Genomic DNA, 22,256 nt, shown 5'->3' with positions numbered 1-22,256 from the left:
GCCCTGTACCATTCACAAGGAGGAGAAAGCCTTTTCTCTGCGGATGGCCTACTTAACCTTAATGCTATACATGTTTCCTTCAGGACAGTATATTTATATTTTTTCTCTGGCAAAATATACATAACTTAAAATTTACCGTTTAACTATTTTAAGTGTACAGTTCAGTGGCATTAAGTAACTGTCACCACCACCCAGATCCAGAACTTTTTCATCATCCTGAACTGAAACTCTGTTTGCATTAAACCCTAATCGCCATTCCCTTCAGAGTCTGGTAACCTCTATTCTATTTTCTGTCTTTATGAATTTGATTATTTTATTTTTTTTTATTTTTATTTTTTTGTGGTACGCGGGCCTCTCACTGCCGTGGCCCCCCCCGCCGCGGAGCACAGGCTCCGGGCGCGCAGGCCCACTGGCCACGGCCCATGGGCCCAGCTGCTCCGCGGCATGTGGGATCCTCCCAGACCGGGGCACGAACCCGTGTCCCCTGCATCGGCAGGCGGACTCTCAACCACTGCGCCACCAGGGAAGCCCAATTTGATGATTTTAGATGGCTCATATAAGTGGAATCATACAACATTTGTCCTTTCACGTCTGGCTTATTTCATTTTGCACGTTACCCTCCAGGTTCATCCATGTCGTAGCAGATATCAGAATTTCATTCCTTTTTTTTTTTTTTTTTTTGCAGTATGCGGGCCTCTCACTGTCGTGGCCTCTCCCGCTGTGGAGCACAGGCCGGACGCGCAGGCTCAGCGGCCACGGCTCACGGGCCCAGCCGCTCCACGGCACGTGGGATCTTCCCGGACCGGGGCACGAACCCGCGTCCCCTGCATCGGCAGGCGGATTCTCAACCACTGAGCCACCAGGGAAGCCCTCATTCCTTTTTAAGGCTGAATAATATTCCATTGCTTGTATAGACCACATTTTGTTTATCCATTCATCTGTCGATAGACATTTGGGTTGTTTTCACATTTTGGCTGTTGTGAATAATCCTGGTGTGAAGAAATATCTGTTCGAGTCCCTGCTTTCAATTCTTTTGGGTATACACCTAGAAGTGGATTCTGGGTTCCATGGTAATTCTATGTTTAATTTTCTAAGGAATCACTTTACTGTTTTCCACAGTGACTACAGTTTTACATTCTCATCAGCAATGACAAGTGTTCCAATATCTCCACATTGTCACCAACACTTGTTATTTATTTTATTACTTTTTGATACACACCATCCTCATAAGTGTGAAATGGTATTTCATCGTGGTTTTGATTTGCACTTCCCTAATGATTAGTGATGTTGACAAGCTCTTCACGTGCTTATTGGCCATTTGTATTGTATATCTTTGGAGAAAGATCTAATCAAGTCCTTTGCTCATTATTTTTTCATCTATTTGAAATCCCAATATTTAATTTTATTTTTTTAATTAAAAATTTTTTTCCTGTGCTCATTTCTTAATGGAGTTATTTGTTGTTGTCTATGAGTTGTAAGAGGTCCTTATATATTCTGTAATCTATTGTAAGGGATTTGAAATTTTTTCCCATTCTGTGGGTTGCCTTTTCACTTTATTAACAGTGTTCTTCGATGTACAAGACTTTTTAATTTTGATGAAGTCCAACTTATCTATTATTTCTTTTTTTTGCCTGTGCTGTTGGTGTGATTCCAATAAATCATTGCCAAACCCAATGTCATGAAGCTTCCATCTATGTTTTTTCTGTTTTCTTTTACTAATTTTATCGTTTTAGCTCTTATGTTTAGGTCTTTGACTCATTTTGAGTTAATTTTTGTATAGGGGTAAGGTAAGGGTCCCCCTTCATTCTTTTGTGTGTAGACATTCATCTAATGCTATATTTTCAGAGATACTGTTTAAAACAAAAACTTGCTGCTTTCCTGGGCATTCTCTAGGCCATCTCAGAGGGGTGTGGCTTATTTTACACCCTTTAGATTTCTAGCTATGCTCTCGGCCACCATGATAGGTTGGCCCTAAGGTCCTAAAGGGTTTTTGTCTATGTGAATTCTGTGTAGACAATGCCAGACTCCAGAGCTCTGCAGTAATCACACTATACACCCATGTAAGCCAAGAATCCGGCTCTTCTCTACATTGCTTTTTTTTTTAAAACTCTCTTGCAAACATAGTGAATACAGTTATAATTGGTTGTGATTGGTTTAATTGCTCATGGGCTTTTTATTTTTTTATATTTAAAAAAATTATTTTATTTATTTATTGCGGTACACAGGCCTCTCACTGCTGTGGGCTCTCCCGTTGCGGGGCACAGGCTCTGGACGCACAGGCCCAGCAGCCGTGGCTCAAGAGCCCAGCCGCTCCGCAGCACGTGGGATCTTCCCGGACCGGGGCACGAACCCGCGTCCCCTGCATCGGCAGGCGGACTCTCAACCACCGCGCCCCCAGGGAAGCCCTGCTCATGGGCTTTTTAAATGGGGTGGTGTGCTGGAGCTGACCGGGCTGCAGGGGACAGTCTGAAGCTTCCGTAGCTCTCTTCACAGATTCTTTCATAGCATGTATTACACTTGATCGACATGGTTGATTTCTGTGTCTGTCTTCCCACTCCAGTGTGGACTTGTCATTTCCCCCAGTGCCTGGCACAGACATTTATTAAACAAAACTGAACCAATAGCACTATCTCTTCCTTTTCTCTAAGACTTTTAATGTGCAAAGGCGAAAGATGAGCCATAAAATCTTGTTTTCATGACGACACCATCTTCACTGCATTGCTACCCTTGTACAACGCAGGATAAGGGTGACGTTGCTCTGCAGGACACTTACTATATTTTCACAGTTTTTCAAAGTTGAGCATCTGTGTCTTCATTAGAAAGGGAAAGGAGTCACCCATGGCACATTTTAACTCCCATCCATTGCTCAAAGTAAATGGAAACTTTCAGGATAAAAGCCTTACATGACAAAGCCAAATACTGACTTTCCAAAAAAAAAAAATTCTGTAATGAAATAATCCTATTCAGATAAATGATATTATACTGTAATATTCTTACCACGGTTCTGAACATGTGGATATAAAGTGCTGTATATTTTCACCTAGAACAAGATTTTCACATTGTTTATAGTTTCTCTAAATGAGGAATATATGAATATTTCTGCCCTTTTATTCCTGCACCATGTACTAGGAATCAGAGTCACTACAACTAATCTATTTTAGAGATCACCTAAAGCCAGACTTAACTTAATTTTCAGAATCCCCAGCTCTCATTCTAAGAGAGTTAATTCTTCCTTAGAATTAAGTTTTTTCCTTAGGAAACATCACACTTCACATCACGTTATTGTTTTTAGAGATAAGCCAGGTTACTAGAGATAAGCCCAGCAGGTGATGGGGTGGTAGACAGTCTGCCGAGTCTTTCCTGCTCTGAGGCTATAGCCCTCTCCTGACCCCTGACCTAGGTTAAAAGAGGGCTCCGAGGAGAAGGTCAAGAAATGTGAGTGATGAATATTCAAATATTCAGTAGAGGGTAAATCTAAAGCAATAGCAAAGGCTGAAACACGAGTTATCCCACTGAGGGAATTCTCTTTTGCTCATCTCCCTCCCGGCTACTTTGGGTGGCTGAGTTACATTTAAACAGAAGGGTAATTTCAATGGTATAAATTAAGGTTGTGATCCGGTGTTACCTTAACCAGTAACATGATTTGCTTTTCCATGTAGACCACAGAGCCTGTCCTTTTGGCTGCCTCCATGGAGTCAGTGGCCAGTGGAACACTGCCTTTTTTCCAGCTTTTCTGGGCTTGACCACACCCCCTAATTTAAGGAGGCAGCTCTATTAGAAACATTATGGTCTTTGCATCCTCTTTAGCCTCCGAGCAGAGGATTCCCGCAGGTAGTTGGAAAGAGACCACAGACATTGAGGGAAGCTCACTCGGGACCTATTCTTCACCCGGTTTCTCCGGCAAAGTGGTAAGTGGGGTGTGAGTTTCTGCCTAGAACTTTGCAGTCCATTTTCCTTTCCCCCTTTTTTTTTTCATTTGGTGGAATTAACCGGTAAACTGATGGGGACTTTCAGGATACAAGCGGCTTTCTCTTTTCACATTTTTCTGTATTGTCAATTCAATTGCTTAATAACCATTTTCAAAAATACTTCCTAACCTCGTTAGAATAGTCTGAAATCAAGACCTTTTCTCTCTTTTCCCTGTTTCGTAAGAGCAAAAGCATATGCACGTTTTAGGCACTCGCCGAGCACTTGTCAGAAACTGAATTTTCTTCACTTATTGGAGCACTTCCAAAGAAATAAACCTGTAGGTAAATGTAGACATGTCTTTCCTTATTTGTCTTACACTCCTAGTGAGCCATTGTTTTACTTTTTAATTTTAAAAAAATTTTATTTTAACCTTAGTAGCTTCATTAATTGCCCTTATTTTGAGGAAATTGCTACGGGTTTGAGTCTTGCAGGTCAAACTAGCCTTTTTGGTGTTTTTCCTTGTCCTGTGACTCACAGTTTTCTAAAGGACTGTACTTTTTTTCCCTTGGGACTGTACCTGAGGCAGGGGGATTCTGAAAGTCAAGGAGGGTAATTTTTACCTCCACCACAGAGCTTGAATCCATGGGCAGCATTATGGACAAGCAGGGGGTGTGGATGGCCGCTCTCCTCCATTGGTTATTTTGTATCTGGCAATCTCACTTTGTTAGGGGCTTTTCCTCTACTATTAAAACATCTCTGTTACCCCCTTTTAAAGTTGCATTTCATGTAGGCGAACTATTCAAAAGATGTAGGGTTACCAAGATCAAGGCCTTCGATTGCAGGTTTTCCTTATTACCTTTTGGGTAAGATTTGTTTTTTGTTTTTGTTTTTTTTTTTAATCACAAGGCCATTTTCCCTCCTACTTCATACCATTACTGTGCAACTGAAAAGAGAGATATTTGTTAAACAACAGGAAATCTAGGTTCTAAAACGGTAACTCTGATAGCTCCATTTCATCTGTAAAATGCCTGGCACTCTCTTTCAACAACTGTGGTTCTGGATGGCACCGCCGGCCTTCTTTTTATCTAAAGAGAAACCCCTTTGCTTCTGCAGGCGTGGGCCGGGCAGGGAGGGCGCTGGGTGGCCACTATCACTGTGGAGATTCTTCCTTACCTCTTGTTTCTGAAGGGAGGGGAGGGAGAGCTAATGAGTTAATGTCTGCAAAGTGCTTTGAAGATGAAAAGACCTTTTCATGTGTTCTACATTGTAGTTATTAATATTAATATTTGAAGAAGCATGCTGCTTCTAATTGTAAATCAACATCCTTGCCAACTCAGTAGTGAAAAAACAAACAGTGCCGGCAGCCAGGCAGCCTCTTCCGTCCTGGTTCTGCCGCTGAGGATGTAATGTGGGAAGCTGAGGGCCTGACTGCAGAGAGGGCATCTTTGCCTTACCGGCTCCTTACACCGAGGTGCTAGTTGGTTAGAGGTGCGAAGAGCTCCAAGAGTAGAGCCTAGGGGAGGGTGGGTAACAGGGTGTAACCCTTCGACATCTGGTTGGCTGTGACCTTGGAGAACAGGTTGACAGCATGGATCTGGGCCAGTTCCCTGCCTCAGATGATAATGAGTTCAAAGGCGATGAGGGTCAGACCTGGCGCCAGCACTGGCTTTGGAGTCAGGAAAGTAGAGTGTGCTTGGGTTCTGTTAGAGATTGGCTTCGGAACTGAGAACAAGTTCGTTGACGCGACTGTGCTTTATTTTCTTCACCTCTGAAATGTGAATCATGAAAGAAATGTGAATAATGAATTGTGCTCCACCGATTTCATGAAGATGAGAGAATAGTTGTAAACAGCATAGAGCTTTGAAGAATAAAAATACTGCCAATAAGGTTGAGGGACGGTCTGAAGTAACATTGTAACAAATTGGGTGTGTGGGTGCAGGTCCCCAGGGAGGGTGAGTTGGAGGGCAAACAAATGCTCTGGAAACAAATAGTTGCCACTGCCATTTCCCTTGTTGATTGCCTCAGAGTGTTTGCCTGATTTCTTACTGATAGTTCAAGTTCTGCTGTTCCTCATGGTTTTATTGATTGGTGATCAGATCTGTTTTGCAGGCAATGTTCCTCCTCTAATTACCCGCTCAGAACGCCCACTTCTGCATCAATCAGCAGAAGGGAGCTGGAGCATCCTTGCTACCCTCCCCGCTTCCCTCCTCTTCCTCCTCCCCCCTTCCCTCCTCCTCCTCCTCCTCCCCCCTTCCCTCCTCCTCCTCCTCCCCCCCACTTCCCTCCTCCTCCTCCCCCCTTCTCTCCTCCTCCTCCTCCTCCTCCCCCTCCTTCCCCTCCTTCCCCTCCCCCCTCCTCCTCCTCCTCCTCCTCCTCCTCCCCCTCCTCCCCTCCTCCTCTCCCTCCTCCCCTCCTCCTCCTCCTCCTCCTCCTCCTCCTCCTCCTCCTCCTCCTCCTCCTCCTCCCTCTCTCTTTCCTTCTTTATGGGACTTAAAATGTACTTAGTATTTGAGCAAAATAAATGTGGTGAACAGCAAGTTAGTGGCATTTGAGGGGAATCCTGTGAGGTCTTTCAATCCTGGGCCGACTTAGGTATGAAGACAGCTCAATTCTTTTGCCCTTCTTCTCCTTTGTCCCTGCTCTACTGAAAACGTAGTTTTAGGAAACTCAAACTTTTTAATCTCGATGATTCTCTGGATGTAATACCTGGTCTTCTCCACTCCACCCAAGGTAGGGTACTCATCCCCGAAGTTTACTGAGCACTTGGTATGTTTCAGGGCCCTTGGTGCTTTGCATGGGCTCCTTCTTTAATCTACAATGAAGTCTGTGAGGTGGGCGGTCCTGTTATCCCCATCTAGCAGATGAGGACTCCGAGGTTTGGTACCATGAACGACTTGGTTGGTGGTGGGACCTGATTAGAACCAAAGGCATGTGAGTTCAGAGCTGTGGCTGGAGTCGTATCTCGTAGGAACCTCGGTAGCTTTGAGGCACTTAACACAAATTTAGGCTAACTTTTTCTGCTTAGAGTGATGGTTTGCTTATCTGAGAGAATACTGTCGCTTAGGCCAATTTTCCAAAGGGGAATCTGTGGATTAATGATTCATTGTTAGAAAGACACAGACTCTGAAGAAAGGCTACAAGGTCAGGTTGACGGGATCAGTAAATCTCTCCCTCAATGGGAGAGATATTGATTGAATTTCTCCCTCGTGCCCAGCCTCGTGGGGCGCTGTGACAGACACAGAAGGAGAAATATATGTTTCATTTAAAAAAAGAATCAACATAATTTATTTTAGGAGGCAAGATGTCACCTGAAAAGAGATTAAAAATAAGAAATAATTGTTAATAATTGTTAAATAATTGTTAATGTGATGCAGTCTGTGAATGCTTTGGGAGAGCATATGGAAAAAAAAAAAAGTGACCTAGGGCAGTGAGGGAAGGATATTTTTTGATCAATTTTGTTTCTCAGAGAAGAGAGTAGATTCGCTATTCCTGCTGACCACGTGCTGGTGCTGCATCCAGAAAACAGAGGGGACAGTTTGGACAGTACTTACTAGCATGAAGTCAAGCAGCAAACTTTTAGTGAAGATGTCAAGAAAATAGTCTCAATGAGGGCAATGCAATCTGTAGTTTCAAGAGATGTGGAAAAGTAGAAACTCCCAGGGTTTTAGTCTTTTGTGCATTTAAAAAATGTGTTAACTTTTCATTTTGAAATAATTTTAGGTGCATAATGAGTTGCAAAACATAGTACAAAGAATTTCCAAACGATTTAAGTCCCTTAAAATTGTGAAAAACATACTGCCTTTTGGTGCTTCTAGTGATCCTTAATCCAAAAGATTTCCTCTCGGTAGGGGAAGAGCAGTGATGCCAGTTTCTTGACATATAAGAGGTGACATAACTCAAACCCTGGCTTCTTGGGAAAGGCAGGAAGCCTTGTCAGATGGAGCCATCACCTGGCACGTGGCTTGAGAGGTGGGCACGGGTGCTGAGCTGCACTTGCTCCCTGGCTGGGCTTGTGCTGCAGCTAAGATAAAAATCAAACCTCTTCTCAGCGTGTGGCCCGTATTCTTCTTGTCTGTTCCTCGGTGGCCTCTGCCATCCAAACACCTTCTTGTTACAACCACTCATGAATTTAACCAAGTGAGTCCAGACACTGCCCAGCTACTCAAAATGAGAATGTCCGGGTATCCTGTTGGAAGTGCAGACCAGACGGTCAGACTGGCTGTACCTCACACCTGCTGGGGCAGTCTCTGCTTTGTAACCGGATTCTCAGGTGATTCCTAGATGATTCCTAAACAAATCCGTTTGGGATGCACCGTTCTAAAGAAAAAGCAGAAACAAAACAAAACAAATTTCAACAAAACGCAACAAACAAAACCTCTCGCAATATTTTCCGTTGCAGCTTATGACTTCCTTATATTTATATCTAGTTGCCAAAGTGTTACTCCACAAAAGATTCACATTTCTATCAAAAAGATATCGGTTTAACTCAGGAAGCTGCGATATTTCCCCATGTGTGCTACGCAATCTTTCAATGAGTTTGTTCCTCACTGTAAGAAGAATGCTTATTACTTCTTGGTTTCAGGCATAACAATGGTACAAACAGACTGCCGTTCAATAGAAATTGTGGCGCTTTTCTCCTGTGAAATCTTTGATTCGGCTACTCAACCTATGATTATGGAAGGGAATCCTTTTTTGATTTTTAAATGCAAGTCTTTTAGAAGAAGAGGTAAGGGATATAGGCTATCTGGGTTCTGGCTCTAATATCTGAATAAATAATCTCTGCCACTTTGGGCAGTAAAATAACAAGGAATAAAAACCACTATTACTGTTAATTAGTCAATGCTTACTAATGCCAGGCACTGTGATAAAATAGCAATAATAATAATAATAACCATTATTTATTGACCATTTTATCATGTATAAAGTAATATGCAAGGTTGTTATTTTATAGAACCCTCCTCAATGATTCTGAAAGGGTTGGTATCATTATCTCCATGTTACAGTTGAGGAAATTAAGACTTTGTGAGATAAAGAAATTTGCCCATGACCCACACTCAGTAAGGAACTCGCGGTCAACGCGTAGTCTGTCACCTGGAGTTCTTTATCATTCTGCTAAACACTTAACCTCTCTGGGCTCAGTTAACACATATATATGGAATCTAAGGGAAAAAAAAAAAGGTCATGAAGAACCTAGGGGTAAGATGGGAATAGAGACACAGACCTACTAGAGCACGGACTTGAGGATATGGGGAGGGGGAAGGGTAAGCTGTGAGAAAGTGAGAGAGTGGCATGGACATATACACACTACCAAACGTAAAATAGATGGCTAGTGGGAAGCATCCGTATAGCACAGGCAGATCAGCTGGTGCTTTGTGACCATCTAGAGAGGTGGGATAGGGAGGGTGGGAGACGCAAGAGGGAAGATATATGGGAACATATGTATGTGTATAACTGATTCACTTTGTTATAAAGCAGAAACTAACACACCATTTGTAAAGCAATTTTACTCCAATAAAGATGTTAAAAAAATAAAAACATGGGCAGATTTCATGAGATTTTTCCAATTCCCCAATTCATTGACTTTACAAAATCCCTCTTTATGTAAGTATGCCAGGAAGCTGTTTAGCACTGTGCTGGGAAATTTGAAACTTACAGTTTGGGCAATAGAACAAATGAAACCTCACTGTGAAAAATGACCATCAGACATAGTGCAAGAAGTTGCTCGCTGGATTTGAGAGAGTTCAGGCAGCTGGTGTGCTTTTAGTTCAACGTTAAAGGGCAGTATTAAAACTCTCCCGGCACCGTTCATTGTTCTCTCAATAGCTATCTCTATATTTATGGCATCTCTCAGTTTTGTTGAGAGCTTCTTAAGACCCAGAACCATATCTAAATTCTAGATTATATCTGACATAACTCCACACACTGTGAGTTGAAAGGTAATTCTTCAAACTTCTAGGCTCCTTAAGGATTTCTCTGGCAGCCACCATGGGGTAAGAGTTGACCGTTAGCTTGCAGATCTTCTCTGGGTTCGATGTGGCCAAGAATCTCCTACACCATGACCTCTGCTAGAGCCACCCTTGTGAAGCCAGGATGCTTCACTTCATTCCTCCAGCTTACTCTTTTTTGTTTTGAGTTTCTCAGTAAGAAAACAATTCCATTTTTTTATAGTACAACTTTAATTTTATTAATGTATTATTGTTAATTTTACTATTAGTAGTATTATTACTATTTAAAACTCAAGCAATCATGCTTTTACATCTATACTACAAAAGCCCAAGCTTTTAGTATGGTAATCTGCCCTAAAGGATCTGTCAATTTCATCTCCCATTTTCCCCACAATCTATTTGCTTATTGGATTATTCCCTATTCTCTAATCTGCTGTTTTCTGGCTTCTGAATCTTTGTGCACACCTCTAGCTGCCCATTTTCCAAGGCCCATTTCAGCGCCACCTTCTCTTGAAGTTTTCCTTTAGCATCCTCCGTAAGTCATTTCTTCATCTTTTGTGTACCCATAATACATTACCTACACCAGCGTTTCTCAGACTTTAATGTGCATGTGAACCACGTGGAGTGGAACCTGAGCTCTGTAGTTCTGCCAGCTCCCAAGTGCTGTCCGTGCTGCTGGTCTGCGAGGACCCCGCTGTTGAGTAGCAACATCTCATCAACTAGAAAAATAACTATGTAAAGAAGAAAAGTGGATTGTTCTCACTTTTGGAATTACCATAGCACCTAATACAGGGCTGTGCAGCTAGCTGTTCAATACCAGCTGGCTAGATAAAAATCCCAGTTTTTTATTTAGTGATTTATGGAGTGCCTACTATGTGCGTGGCCCTGGAGTACGTCTGAAGGACAGTGGTGGTTGTTGGCTGAATTTCATGGTCCGATTGAGGATTTGAGGAATAGCATTTGAAGACAAGGCTGTGGCCACTTCTGTCAAACAGCTGATTGAATGTTACCTCTAGTTTTCCAAAAGATGTTCCCACACTAGAAAGAAAAGAGCATAAGTTTCTGAAGAGTTTCAGAGACTAGGACTGGCATTGTGCTCATAAAATTCCTGGACAGGTTTTAATGTATTCCCTTGATGTTTATGGTGGACAGCACCTTTCTGCCCAGTGCTGACAGCGCCATTCCAGTATAGTGATGAAGAGGGATTTGTTTCCAGGAGGAGGAAACATAAAATAGTCTACGAGGCACTCTTATCCCCCTGATTGTTATGGTTCAGCAGTTTAAAGCCATCTTATATCCTTTGTCTCTTTCAAGAGATATTAGTGAGTGACTCGTAATATTACAATAACAGGAGTCCATTTGTAGTATTCTAAGAACGGTTAGTTGAGCTATGTCAGTTCATACAGAGCCTGAAAGCATTGTGCTCAATTAGGAGATGAGAGTTTTCGGAGAAATAGGAGATGGATATGAGTCATTTTCAAGCCTCTATTCAAGTAAGAGTTGGGGCATTGTTAGCAGGAAAGGTGGGGAGAAACAAGACTGACACGTTCACTAATCGGTGAGTTGATGCCTCATGAACTTAGTGAAAGAGTTGGTGAATTGAGTTTAAGACCCAGAGGCCAATAGCACATGGATCAGAACACGGCCTCTATGGTGGGTGCCGGCTCCCTGAAATAAGAAGGAATGTTTATTACGGTCATGTTGGAGTACTCAGTCAAGAAAATGAGGTTCTTACAGAGTTAGGAATGAGAGAGAGAAACCATCTTCAATTCTGTTTACCAATTTGTTTTCTACTTTTGGTAATCACAGAGTTTCCTTGGAGTGAGGATTGTTCAGCTATCTAAAGCTGCTTACATTTGAGTTCTTGGAGAACAGGACTCGGTAGCTTTTGTTACACTGCCAGATCAGGGGAGAGATCTAAAGTGATTTGAAAAATACAAATGGACTACTCAAGAGAATTAGAAAGAAGATAATGGAAGACAGGAGACTCATCAATGGGGTATGTCTGTTAGTTTAGAGAAAAGTATGATTCTGCTTGTAGTTAACATTAAAGAAATCTAACCTTGGGGTTGCATACGGACACATGTCATCACAGGTGATGTCCCTTTTTTTTGGTCCCAGAGATATCCTCACTGTCTTGGATAAACTCAAGCACTGAGACATAACTCTTCACATACTAACTATTTCACGTACAGGTCTTTCCTTCATTTAGTCAACAGGAGTATTGCATGTCTATGGTGTGCCAGCTAAAGAGACACAGTCCCTACTCTCTAGCAATTCATGATGCAGGAGCAGAAACTGAGATGCAGGAAGTACTCTGAACTTTGGTCGGTACCTTGTGAAAGTGAATCCCATGCTGGAGGACCGAGAATGTCTATCTAACTGACAAGAAGTTTTAGGGAAAGCTCCCTGAAAGAGGCAACACTCAGTCTGAGTCTTTAAAAACAGATCTACATGTCATTTGGAAAGAAGAAATTCAAACTCTTTCCATTGCACACGAAAGATGTTGCCTCGGTGACATGGGTGACACTGTTGTCTTTAGTTTGGCGAAGGTGCTGTCATTCAGGAAGAGTGTCCTTTGAATGGCTAGTCCTATTGGAAACCAAATTCTTTTTCTCCCGCATTCCAGTCCAACTTGCAAAGAGGAAAAAAATGCATCATCTATATTTTCTGTGACAGCTTTATTGCACTTTTGTATTCCCTGTGTGCAGTCTTCGTATGTTATAGCCATAATTGGCCTATAGGCTAACACAAAGATGAGAGGGCAAGGTCAAATTTAAATCACAACGGGTTTGTTGGCGGCACTATAATTCTGGCTTCTCTCTATGGAAGGAAGTTTGTCAATATGTATTCAAATATAGAATGTACACAGTACATATTCTTTGTCCCCAAAATACCGCTTTTGTCCTTTAATGGGAGTAGGAAATATTTTAGGAACTTTTATAATGACAGGGAATTGGGAACACATAAATTTCACGGTAATAAGAGGCTCATTAAGAAAAGTATGATGCATACATACAATAGAATCCTCAACAGCTGTATACTTTGGGATGTACGACTATATTTATTGACATAGAAAACTGTCCGTAACATCATGTCAAATGTCAGTGAACAAAGCAGATTGCAAAACAGCATGTAGAGAATAATATCGTGAAGGTAAAATTCTGACCATGTGTATATTTGTATGGACACATTAAAAAATACCCAGCAGAATGTTGAATAAAGTATTAGGACAATTATCTCCAGAGGGTAGAATTTCAGGTGATTTTGACATTCAGGATAGACTTTTCTGTATTTCTCTTGTAATTTTTTCAATAAATATATATATTTTGGCAAAAATTATTTTCAAAAGAAAACATTTTGAAGTGTGGTTTATGGGGTTATTTAGCTGAAGGCATAGTCTTTCTTTGAAGAGCATATAACCCCAATGAAAAACCCTTAAGTGATGTCACAGTTATCACCTAGACATGCAGCCAAGCAGGGGTGGAGTTGATAGGAACTGGATTCAGCTTCCACTAAGCCTGGTCTCTGGGATTCCCCCTCTTCTGCTGCCTTGGCCTGAAACACCCCTCCAAGTCCCCCCCCTCCCTTCCTTCTGTGTGTCACCCACCCCGCCCCTGGAGAGACCTGGATGGAAGGAAGTGTCAGCCTGTAGATCCTGGCCCGGGTCCTGGGCTTGTTCGGGGCCGGAGTCTCCAGGGGCGGTCACGTGTTTTAGGAAGAATCGAGATCTCCCCAGAGTCCCAAAGGCTTTACTGGATGCGAGATGCCCATGGAAACCAAACTGCTACCCGATTTTCCCTCTGCACGGTTTACCCATTTTTATCCTGTAAGTCCGGGGTGGGGACGATAGACAGGAGAGGTGGCTGGTGGGCTAGTGTCAGTCTCAGCTTGGCCGGAGTCTTTCCCCCAACCCCATAAAACAAGGGGCTTAAGTGAGTTCAGGTGTTTGTAAAAGTTTTGTAACTTATGCTCTCATATTCAACAGTTATTTGAGTGCAAGCTGCCTACCAACACTGGCCTAGGATCTAGGGATTCGGAGTGAAGAAATACACTAAACTTTGTCCTCGAGGGACGGACGGACTTAAATTCTAGTGGGGTAGGAGTCGGGGACACAAGGAAGAAGCAGCTGAGCGTCAGAGCAGGAAGGAAGCTGCTGTTGACACGGGGCGGTTGAAAGGCTTCTGGGTGAGGCGACCTTGAATGGCTAGTGGATAAAGGGAGAGAGTTCTCACTTGGAGAGGGATCACGGAACAAACCTATTATTTCCAGTGAATCTCCACCCAGATCTGCAATCTTATTCAGAGTCTCTGATTGGAGAATCGAATACATTTACTTCTGATCTATCTCTTACATGTTCAGTCTCGTGAGAGCAATTTGTTCATTCATCCTTTCATTCATTCACTAATTCAAAAGAAAAGAATTCTATGATACCCGTCAGTCTGTCTTACGTTCTGGAGATTACAAAGATGAAAAAGGCATAGTGTCTGCCTTCAAGTAGCTCTGAGTTTAGTGGGAGAGGTGGGTAGAAACAGGCATTTATAAAACAGTATGTTGTGCACAGTGATGGAAACACATGGGCAACACAGAGTAGGGACAGGCTGGGAGGAACAGCAGTTCCAAGGATTCCGGGTGGCTGAAACTTCTGAGATGGATCTGAAAGCTTCAGGAGAAAGGGGTTAGTTAGTCCTGAGGGCATTTCTAACAGAGGTGATCAGGCCAGAAGGGTATCGGGCCGTGAGAAATAGCACCAGGTGCCTAAGAAAACAACAGAGTTCCTAGTTAGAGGAGTGGAGACATCGGTGGGGTGGTGAGGAATGGAGCTACCGTGCTCCACTTGGGTCCTGGAGGCCAGGGAGGACCACAGCTGGGGTCCAGTTGCCTCTTAAGCACAGACTCCCCGAGGACAGCTTTACTCTGCTCTGCTCCAGCACTGCTGGTCCCATTCAAGGAAATGAACTCAGTTCTCTGCGGCTCTCTGTTGCCAAGGGTTCAAACCATTTCTGCATTCAGACAAGCCTCCGGCTGCCTCTAGGCCGGGGAGTAAATCTGAACTCACACAGTTGTTTTGTGTTCAGGCATAAATGTTTATAATGCCAAGACAAAAACGTCTGTCCAGCCGATGTCCAAATAGCTGTCATGTGGGAGGGAATTTTCCTCGGCCAACACGTCAAAAAACTTTTTTTTTTTTACCCAAACAGTTTTTCTGAAGGGGTTTACGTCTACAGCAGCTGGTCTGTGTCACCGTCTACAAGTGGAAACAGGGCAGGTTCTTTTCTTCTTTCTCCAGAAAAGAATGAAGCGGTCATCCATTTCGATCCCAGAGTTATTTCCTGAGAGGAGAGCCCTTGAGCGCGCCCTGGCAACTCCCTCTTTCCAGCTTCCTCCATGGGCGAAGGACTTTTCCCCGAGGGGAGCGTCAGTCACAGTGCATGAGGCTTCGAGAATTCAGCCCAGCTCAGGATGGACCATATGTGGGCCCACGGGGTTCCTCACTCACTCTGTCCGTCAGAAAGAGAAAGCACATTTCCACTAAACCTTTTTCCCAGCTAGGAGGAGGAGCGTTGCTCTTGGTGCCTTTGAGCTGGGCTTCAGGACAAGGCTGCTGATTCCAAAAGTGCTCTCTTTTACAAAGATGTAAGTCTAACAGGGATTCAGAAGGGTAAAGGTCTTCTGCTGCTTGTTGAGAGTCCAGGGAAGATCCATAGGGCCGTGTGGCCACACCTCGCACCGTGCGATCTTCCATGGTTTCCTGTTCCCCAGCCTTCGGCAAAACGGACTGCTTATTTTTTTTACATATCGGTGGTAAGCTCCTCGTCACCTTGTATTTTAGTTCTGTGGGAGCCCGTCTTCCCCACTGCCTGCAGGTGGAGATCTATCTTTCTCAGCTTTGTCCTGGGTGTGATAGAATGTAGGGTCCAAGAGGTCCGGGGTCTTTGTTTACCTGTGTATCTCCAGCACCCAGAACAGTGCCTGGCGCACATAGCAGGCACAGGGTGATTATTTACTGAATGATTAACAGGTTCCTGGCAAAGGAAGCCTCTGACGAGCCTGTTGAATAAATAACTGGGGTCTGTGATGACTCATGGGGCCCGGAGCGGGGGGGGGGGGGGGGGGCGCTTTTTTGGAGGAAATTGGAGGGCTGGATGGGCTGCACAGAGCAGCACTGCCGCACCCGGACATTTCCCACAGGTTTAGGTTGCCCTGTGGGTCCCTGGAGGGATGAGCAGCTTTTCCCTAAGGAATCAGATCTTGGTTATGCCATTCTCAGTATGACACAATCTATGTTGTCAACTTTTAAGTCTCATCTCTGAGCAGATCCAGAACTGAAGTGGAGGTGGATGGGTGAATGATGACTCATTAGGACTTTAAAATTTGAATTGAAGACGAAAAGCAGCAACGCTTCTGTACAATATATGGGCGCTGTCCACACTGACCGGTGGTAGGCTGCTTCTTACTCCAGGCCCTCTACCCAGCGCAGGGTCTGATACTTGGTAGCTGCTTACTATTTTTAGAAAGAAGCACTGAAGAGGGGACCACGGTTCCAGATGGAAACAGTGTCCTTGGACTAGAGACTTTGATCTTTTTCTACTCTTCTGCTTTGCCACCTGGGGATTCTTTCTAAGGGCCATTTTTGGCAATCAAGTCCCCGAAAAACTAGAAAACGACATCTTGATGAACATAGGTACCCTTAGCTATTTTACTTTTTAAAAATTAATATTAATTTGACTGCTTCTACTTTGGGGAGAAAAGACATCATAAGAAGGTGCCGTTTTAGTTAAAAACAATAAGCACAGGGGCTTCCCTGGTGGCACAGTGGTTGAGAGTCCGCCTGCCGATGCAGGGGACGTGGGTTCGTGACCCAGTCCGGGAGGATCCCGCTGGGCCCGTGAGCCATGGCCGCTGAGCTTGCGCGTCCGGAGCCTGTGCTCTGCAGAGGGAGAGGCCACAACAGCGAGAGGCCCACGTACCGCAAAAAAACCACAAAAAACAATAAGCACAGCTCTGGGATACTTTATGTCTTCAGAAGATTTTTAACTTACTGCTCAACTGTATGATATTAGTTGCTATGTGATGGTAGCCCTTAGTGAGTATAACTTTGTAGTGCAGAACTTTAATTATGTTATTTATTTATTTTTTAAGTCTAGCTTTTTTTTCCTCCCTGGCCACGCCGCGTGGCATGTGGGAACTTAGTTTCCCAGCCAGGAATCAAACCTGTGCCCACTGCAGTGGAAGCATGGAGTCTTAACCACTGGACCACCAGGGAAGTCCCTTAACTATGTTATTTAAATACATTTCATATGCAAGAAGATATATACGCTCATTGGCTGTCAAGCTGTATCAAGATGGTGAACAAAGTTGTAAATTGAACATAAGACATATCGTATTCTTTATATTTCTTGAAATGGGGCCAGTGGCTTTAATTATTCCCAAGAATAAAGGAAAAGGACAGACAAACACAAAGTGGAAAGTAGCTAAGTGGAAACTCAAATGTCACTCCCTAACAATAGGAATTTGGCCTCTGAATGACATACCTAGGAATTTAATCTTCTAAATCATTCAAGAAAGACATTTTTTTTAGTGTGTAATATTGAACTTATGAAAGTGTGTGAACTAGTGTACTTTAGAGAGCGTTTGGATCAACAGAAATGTTTGCATATATAAACGATTTTCTTGATGACCGACAGCTAACTGGAAAGTCCCTTCAGCTAGAACATTCCTCAAACGTGATGGTCATTCAGACTTTGAATGGAGATAGTAGCTCTCAACAAGACATTTAATTAGCCCTTCTCCTTTTTTCAAGATGGATAATGTTCACTCCCCTTTTCGGGTCTGCTCTCTGTTTATCTGTCTCAGGGTCCTGGTTGACACGCCTCCTCGATGGAGGTTTTCCATCTCTCTTTTCTCCAATCCTTTCTCTATTCCGGCCTTCAACAGTTGATAAATGCCACACTTCGTATGGAGGGCCAGACCTGGTTGGGGGTGGAGGGAGGGAGATATAGGAATGGAAATGTTTCTTAAAAAGACACACAAGGGCTTCCCTGGTGGCGCAGTGGTTGCGAGTCCGCCTGCCGATGCAGGGAACGCGGGTTCGTGCCCCGGTCCAGGAGGATCCCACGTGCCGCGGAGCGGCTGGGCCCGTGAGCCGTGGCCGCTGCGCCTGCGCGTCCGGAGCCTGTGCTCCGCAACGGGAGAGGCCGAGGCGGTGAGAGGCCCGCGTGCCGCGAAAAAAAAAAAAAAAAAAAAAGACACACAAGACCCATTCCTGCCCAGAAGCCCTCTAAAGGGTCTTTTTTTGTGGACTCTGACTGCTCACCGTCCGCAGCAGGGCATCACCGTCCAGGCTACCTTGCAGTCAGGGGACTGGCTCTTTCTGGGGTCTGCCTTACTCTCTGCTGGCCACTTTGTTTCTCTACGTTTTCATTTCACGTTTTCATTTCTTTCTCTGTAACACAAAGAAGTGAACGCCATGGTTCCTAAGGAGACCTGCTCCGAGCCCTCCTTTGGTTGCTGGTCCACGCATGTTCTGCACCCAGTGGCTCAGTGAATGCTTTTTCCCACACAGGGGCTGACGGCGTGATGAGCTACTTTGTGGAGTCTGCAGTGAGTGGCCCTGCCCCCTACTCAGCGGTGCGACCTGCAGCGGTGGTAAGTGGGACCCCTTCCCTGCCCTACCCCAGCGCACCGGGCCCTCCCCTCTCTTCCCTCGGTTCCTGCTTTCTGATCTCTCCTAGACAGAAGCAGCTGGGGACCCAGCCCCACAGTTGGAACGAGCTTTGAGGTTTTTGGAGGGGCTACATTGTGAGATTATCTGTCATTTTATCACCATATAAAGTAAAACCTCCAAGACTGATAGATTTGCTGAGAAAGATTTTTGTGTTGCAGAGAATATGACTCAAACATGAGTAACGGTTAAAGCCAGGTGATTTTTCACAGCTCAGTTCATTTGGTGAAGATTTTTCACACGTTGATGTACCTTAGACCTATTCTTAGCATAATTGAACTTATTTTTCTCCTCATACAAAAAAGCTAAAATATACAAGCTTTCTAATCACAGAATTTGAAACTGGAAATAAAATATGACAACAAATTAGTAGGAAAAATTCCTGAGTCCTAGAATAAGAGAAGAGGGGTAAAAGGAACTTTAAAATTGAACTAAAGGATTTTTGCTCTTAGGGAAGAAGGCTTTCACCCAAGCTATGTGCTGATCAGTTGAAATATTCAGCAAATTTCTTATAAATTTACTGTGTGAGAGATCCCATAATGCTGTCATTTATCGATTCCAATGTTAAGTGAACTTCTAATATTAGCATTGAATCATTAACTATTGATTCTAAATTCTGTGTGTTTTTGTATAAAGATAGGCATCATAAATGTTGAACTTTTTTTACTTAATCTAGATGTAGACAGATAAGTTTACTGTTAACTCTTCCAAATATGTTTATGGCTCTATATAGATGCCAGTCAACCAGAGCTCTTTTTGGACTGCAGGCTTTGTCCAGTCTGAGGTTCTGCAGAACTTTTAACTGGTACCCTTCAGTTTGCCATGACCTCTCACTGTAATTGTATATCAAAAGATCTGATGTGTTTGAAAATTACTTTCTGTAGTATTGACAAAATAATTGCTTCAAAAGGTATTTTATGTTCAAGGAATGATTAACACGTCTTTCTTCACTGGCTGTTCCGTAATACATATTTCTTCTTTTTTAAGTGGCTTCTGTTTTCATATAAACGCCATTCACTATTAAAAAATTAGAATCAGGAAAACGTTTAGCGTACAATTTACTTCAGAAATATGTGTAAAATGCACACACACACACACCAAGTACAGACCAGAAGTTTTTCCATTCTGTTTAGAAATTTCCAGGAGGCTTGCTAAGGTCCATAGGGCTGGGGACATTGCCAGGGAAAGGCTCTGTCTGCTTCTCACACAAAGGTTATCATCTAAGGTCAGCACAAATGACACTAAGTTTTCTTTTTTCTTTTCTTTTTTTTTTTTGCGGTCCGCGGGCCTCTCACTGTTGTGGCCTCTCCCGTTGTGGAGCACAGGCTCCGGACGCGCAGGCCCAGCGGCCACGGCTCACGGGCCCAGCCGCTCCGCGGCATGTGGGATCTTCCCGGACCGGGGCACGAACCCGCGTCCCCTGCCTCGGCAGGCGGACTCCCAACCACTGCACCACCAGGGAAGCCCTAAAGTTTTCTTTAAGGTGATTTTGTAGAGATTTGTTAAAGTAAACAAGGATATTGTGATTTCAGGGCAAAATGTGTCATTGACTTGGAAAGGTAGATTTAAAAGCCAGCCTATGCATGTACTCTGAGAAAACCATAATTCAAAAAGAGTCATGTACCAAAATGTTCATTGCAGCTCTATTTACAATAGCCAGGACATGGAAGCAACCTAAGTGTCCATCAACAGATGAATGGATAAAGAAGATGTGGCACATATATACCATGGAATATTACTCAGCCATAAAAAGGAACGAAACTGAGTTATTTGTAGTGAGTTGGATGGCCTAGAGACTGTCATACAGAGTGAAGTAAGTCAGAAAGAGAAAAACAAATACCGTATGCCAACACATATATATGGAATCTAAAAACAATGATTCTGATGAACCTAGGGGCAGGCAGGACAGGAATTAAAAAAAAAAAAAAAAAGCCAGCCTAATTCTTTTTGCCCGTATTGTAATCCAATTAAACAAGTTTAATAACCTGTTGGAAAAAGTGATGCCCTGTGAATTTGCATTTATTTTATTTTAGGCACTGAAATAAATTTTATTATAAGTATACACATTGCAGGTATAATATTAAGTTATCGTAGATAGGGCATCTGGAAATTGTATGAGATTTAGAAAAAAAACCAAGAACGACTCTTAAGTGTGTATTTTCCACTGAAGACCCCAGCCCCGGCTAAACACCCTGGGTGTTTTTAAGGCCTTTTGAATGGTTTCCACTGGTTTCCCAACAGAGAACCCATTTATCCCCAAACCCAGCAGCCGTACCTGAAAAACGTTATCAGCATGTGGGATCCTTTTCACTCCCGTATTTCAGAGTTGCTTGGGTAATAGCAGAAAGCTACATGGGAGAACTGCTATGTCATTGTTCTAGCACCTTCGCTCATAACTTCTCTCTGGGCCTCGGTTTCTCCATCGCTGGAACTGGTTAGGCAAACTTTCAGAACCATAGAACATGCAGAAAAGTCCTCGGACTTCTTCACCGATGTCCTTTTTTTTTTTTTTTTTTTTTTTTTTGCGGTACGCGGGCCTCTCACTGCTGTGGCCTCTCCCGTTGCGGAGCACAGGCTCCGGACGCGCAGGCTCCGCGGCCACGGCTCACGGGCCCAGCCGCTCCGCAGCACGTGGGATCTTCCCGGACCGGGGCACGAACCCGCGTCCCCTGCATCGGCAGGCGGGCTCTCAACCACTGCGCCACCAGGGAAGCCCCTGTCCTTTTTAATTAAAAAAAAAATAGGTAAATAAAATTGATGAGTACAAGCTCAAGTTCAGTGAGCCAGCTCCTACAGACAACCTCCATCCAACTTTAGGCTGGGCTGTAATAACAGTCACAGAATTTGTACATTGTCTACAGGATATAACCTTGGGACATTGGCATATGAGAGAAACTAGCAAACCTCACACTCTCAATCCCAATCTAAGATTTCACAGAGTGGGTACAGCTTCATTGACTTTCCCAGACAAGAACTTTAACGTCCCAGACACCTGAGTCTTCTCAGTTCTGTTGGAGCCTCATTGTCTGGAACTCAACCAGTGGTGGTTAATCTGATCATTCAGGTCCTCCTGCCCGGTGCCCTGGTCTCTGGGTTAGTTAGCCTGGGCCACCAAGAAGAGAAAGTGTCCCAGGCATGGGAAGTTTGAGGGTGAAAGGAAAACCATAAGGACAGTGGGTTTTTAATCTGGGGGTGATTTTTTTAAACATCTTTATTGGAGTATAATTGCTTACAATCTGGGGGTGATTTTGCCCCCAGGGAGTATATGGTGATATTTTTGGTTGTCAAAACTAGATGGGAACGGCTGCTCCTGGCATCCAGAAGGTAGAGGCCAGGGATGTAGCTAAGCATCCTGCACGGCGCAGTCCAGTTCCCCATGACAAAGACTTGTCCGGCCTCGAATGTCAGTAGTGCCGAGGTTGAGAAGCCCTGCCCTAGAATACACACAAGATCAGGTTTGAAGGTGGGGTGGTACTGTGTGTATTTACGTGTAATTATCGCGCTAGAAAGGGAAATCTTAAAAAAGAAAAAATTAGTGAGACTGTGTCCATGTTATGAGGGGTTCTGCTAAGCAGGCTGCTTTAGTTGTCCAAGAAACAATCTTCTAAACTAGGACACGAATATCTTCCAGGCTCTGGAGACTGCTAAATCTCAGATTCCTTATTTGTGTGTTAGAG

At 43.7% G+C, this 22,256-nt stretch overlaps 1 protein-coding gene across 2 annotated transcripts in view; it reads left to right on the top strand.

The window, feature by feature from the left end:
- Positions 1–3,789: 3,789 nt before the first annotated feature.
- The window catches only part of ETS1 (ETS proto-oncogene 1, transcription factor), a 129,279-nt gene continuing 110,812 nt past the window's right edge, over positions 3,790–22,256 (top strand). The window contains exons 1-2 of one of the 2 annotated variants that reach the window (XM_067039308.1): positions 3,790–3,908; positions 18,421–18,503. In XM_067039308.1, the coding sequence (XP_066895409.1) occupies positions 18,435–18,503 (69 nt within the window). In that variant the 5' untranslated portion in view covers positions 3,790–3,908; positions 18,421–18,434. The remainder of the gene's footprint in view (positions 3,909–18,420; positions 18,504–22,256) is intronic. The other variant, XM_067039309.1, reaches the window with a different exon arrangement.

The sequence above is a fragment of the Kogia breviceps genome, chromosome 7 (assembly GCF_026419965.1).
Source record: "Kogia breviceps isolate mKogBre1 chromosome 7, mKogBre1 haplotype 1, whole genome shotgun sequence".
In the NCBI taxonomy this organism is placed as follows: domain Eukaryota; kingdom Metazoa; phylum Chordata; class Mammalia; order Artiodactyla; family Physeteridae; genus Kogia; species Kogia breviceps.
This window is presented reverse-complemented; position numbering and strand designations above follow the sequence as displayed.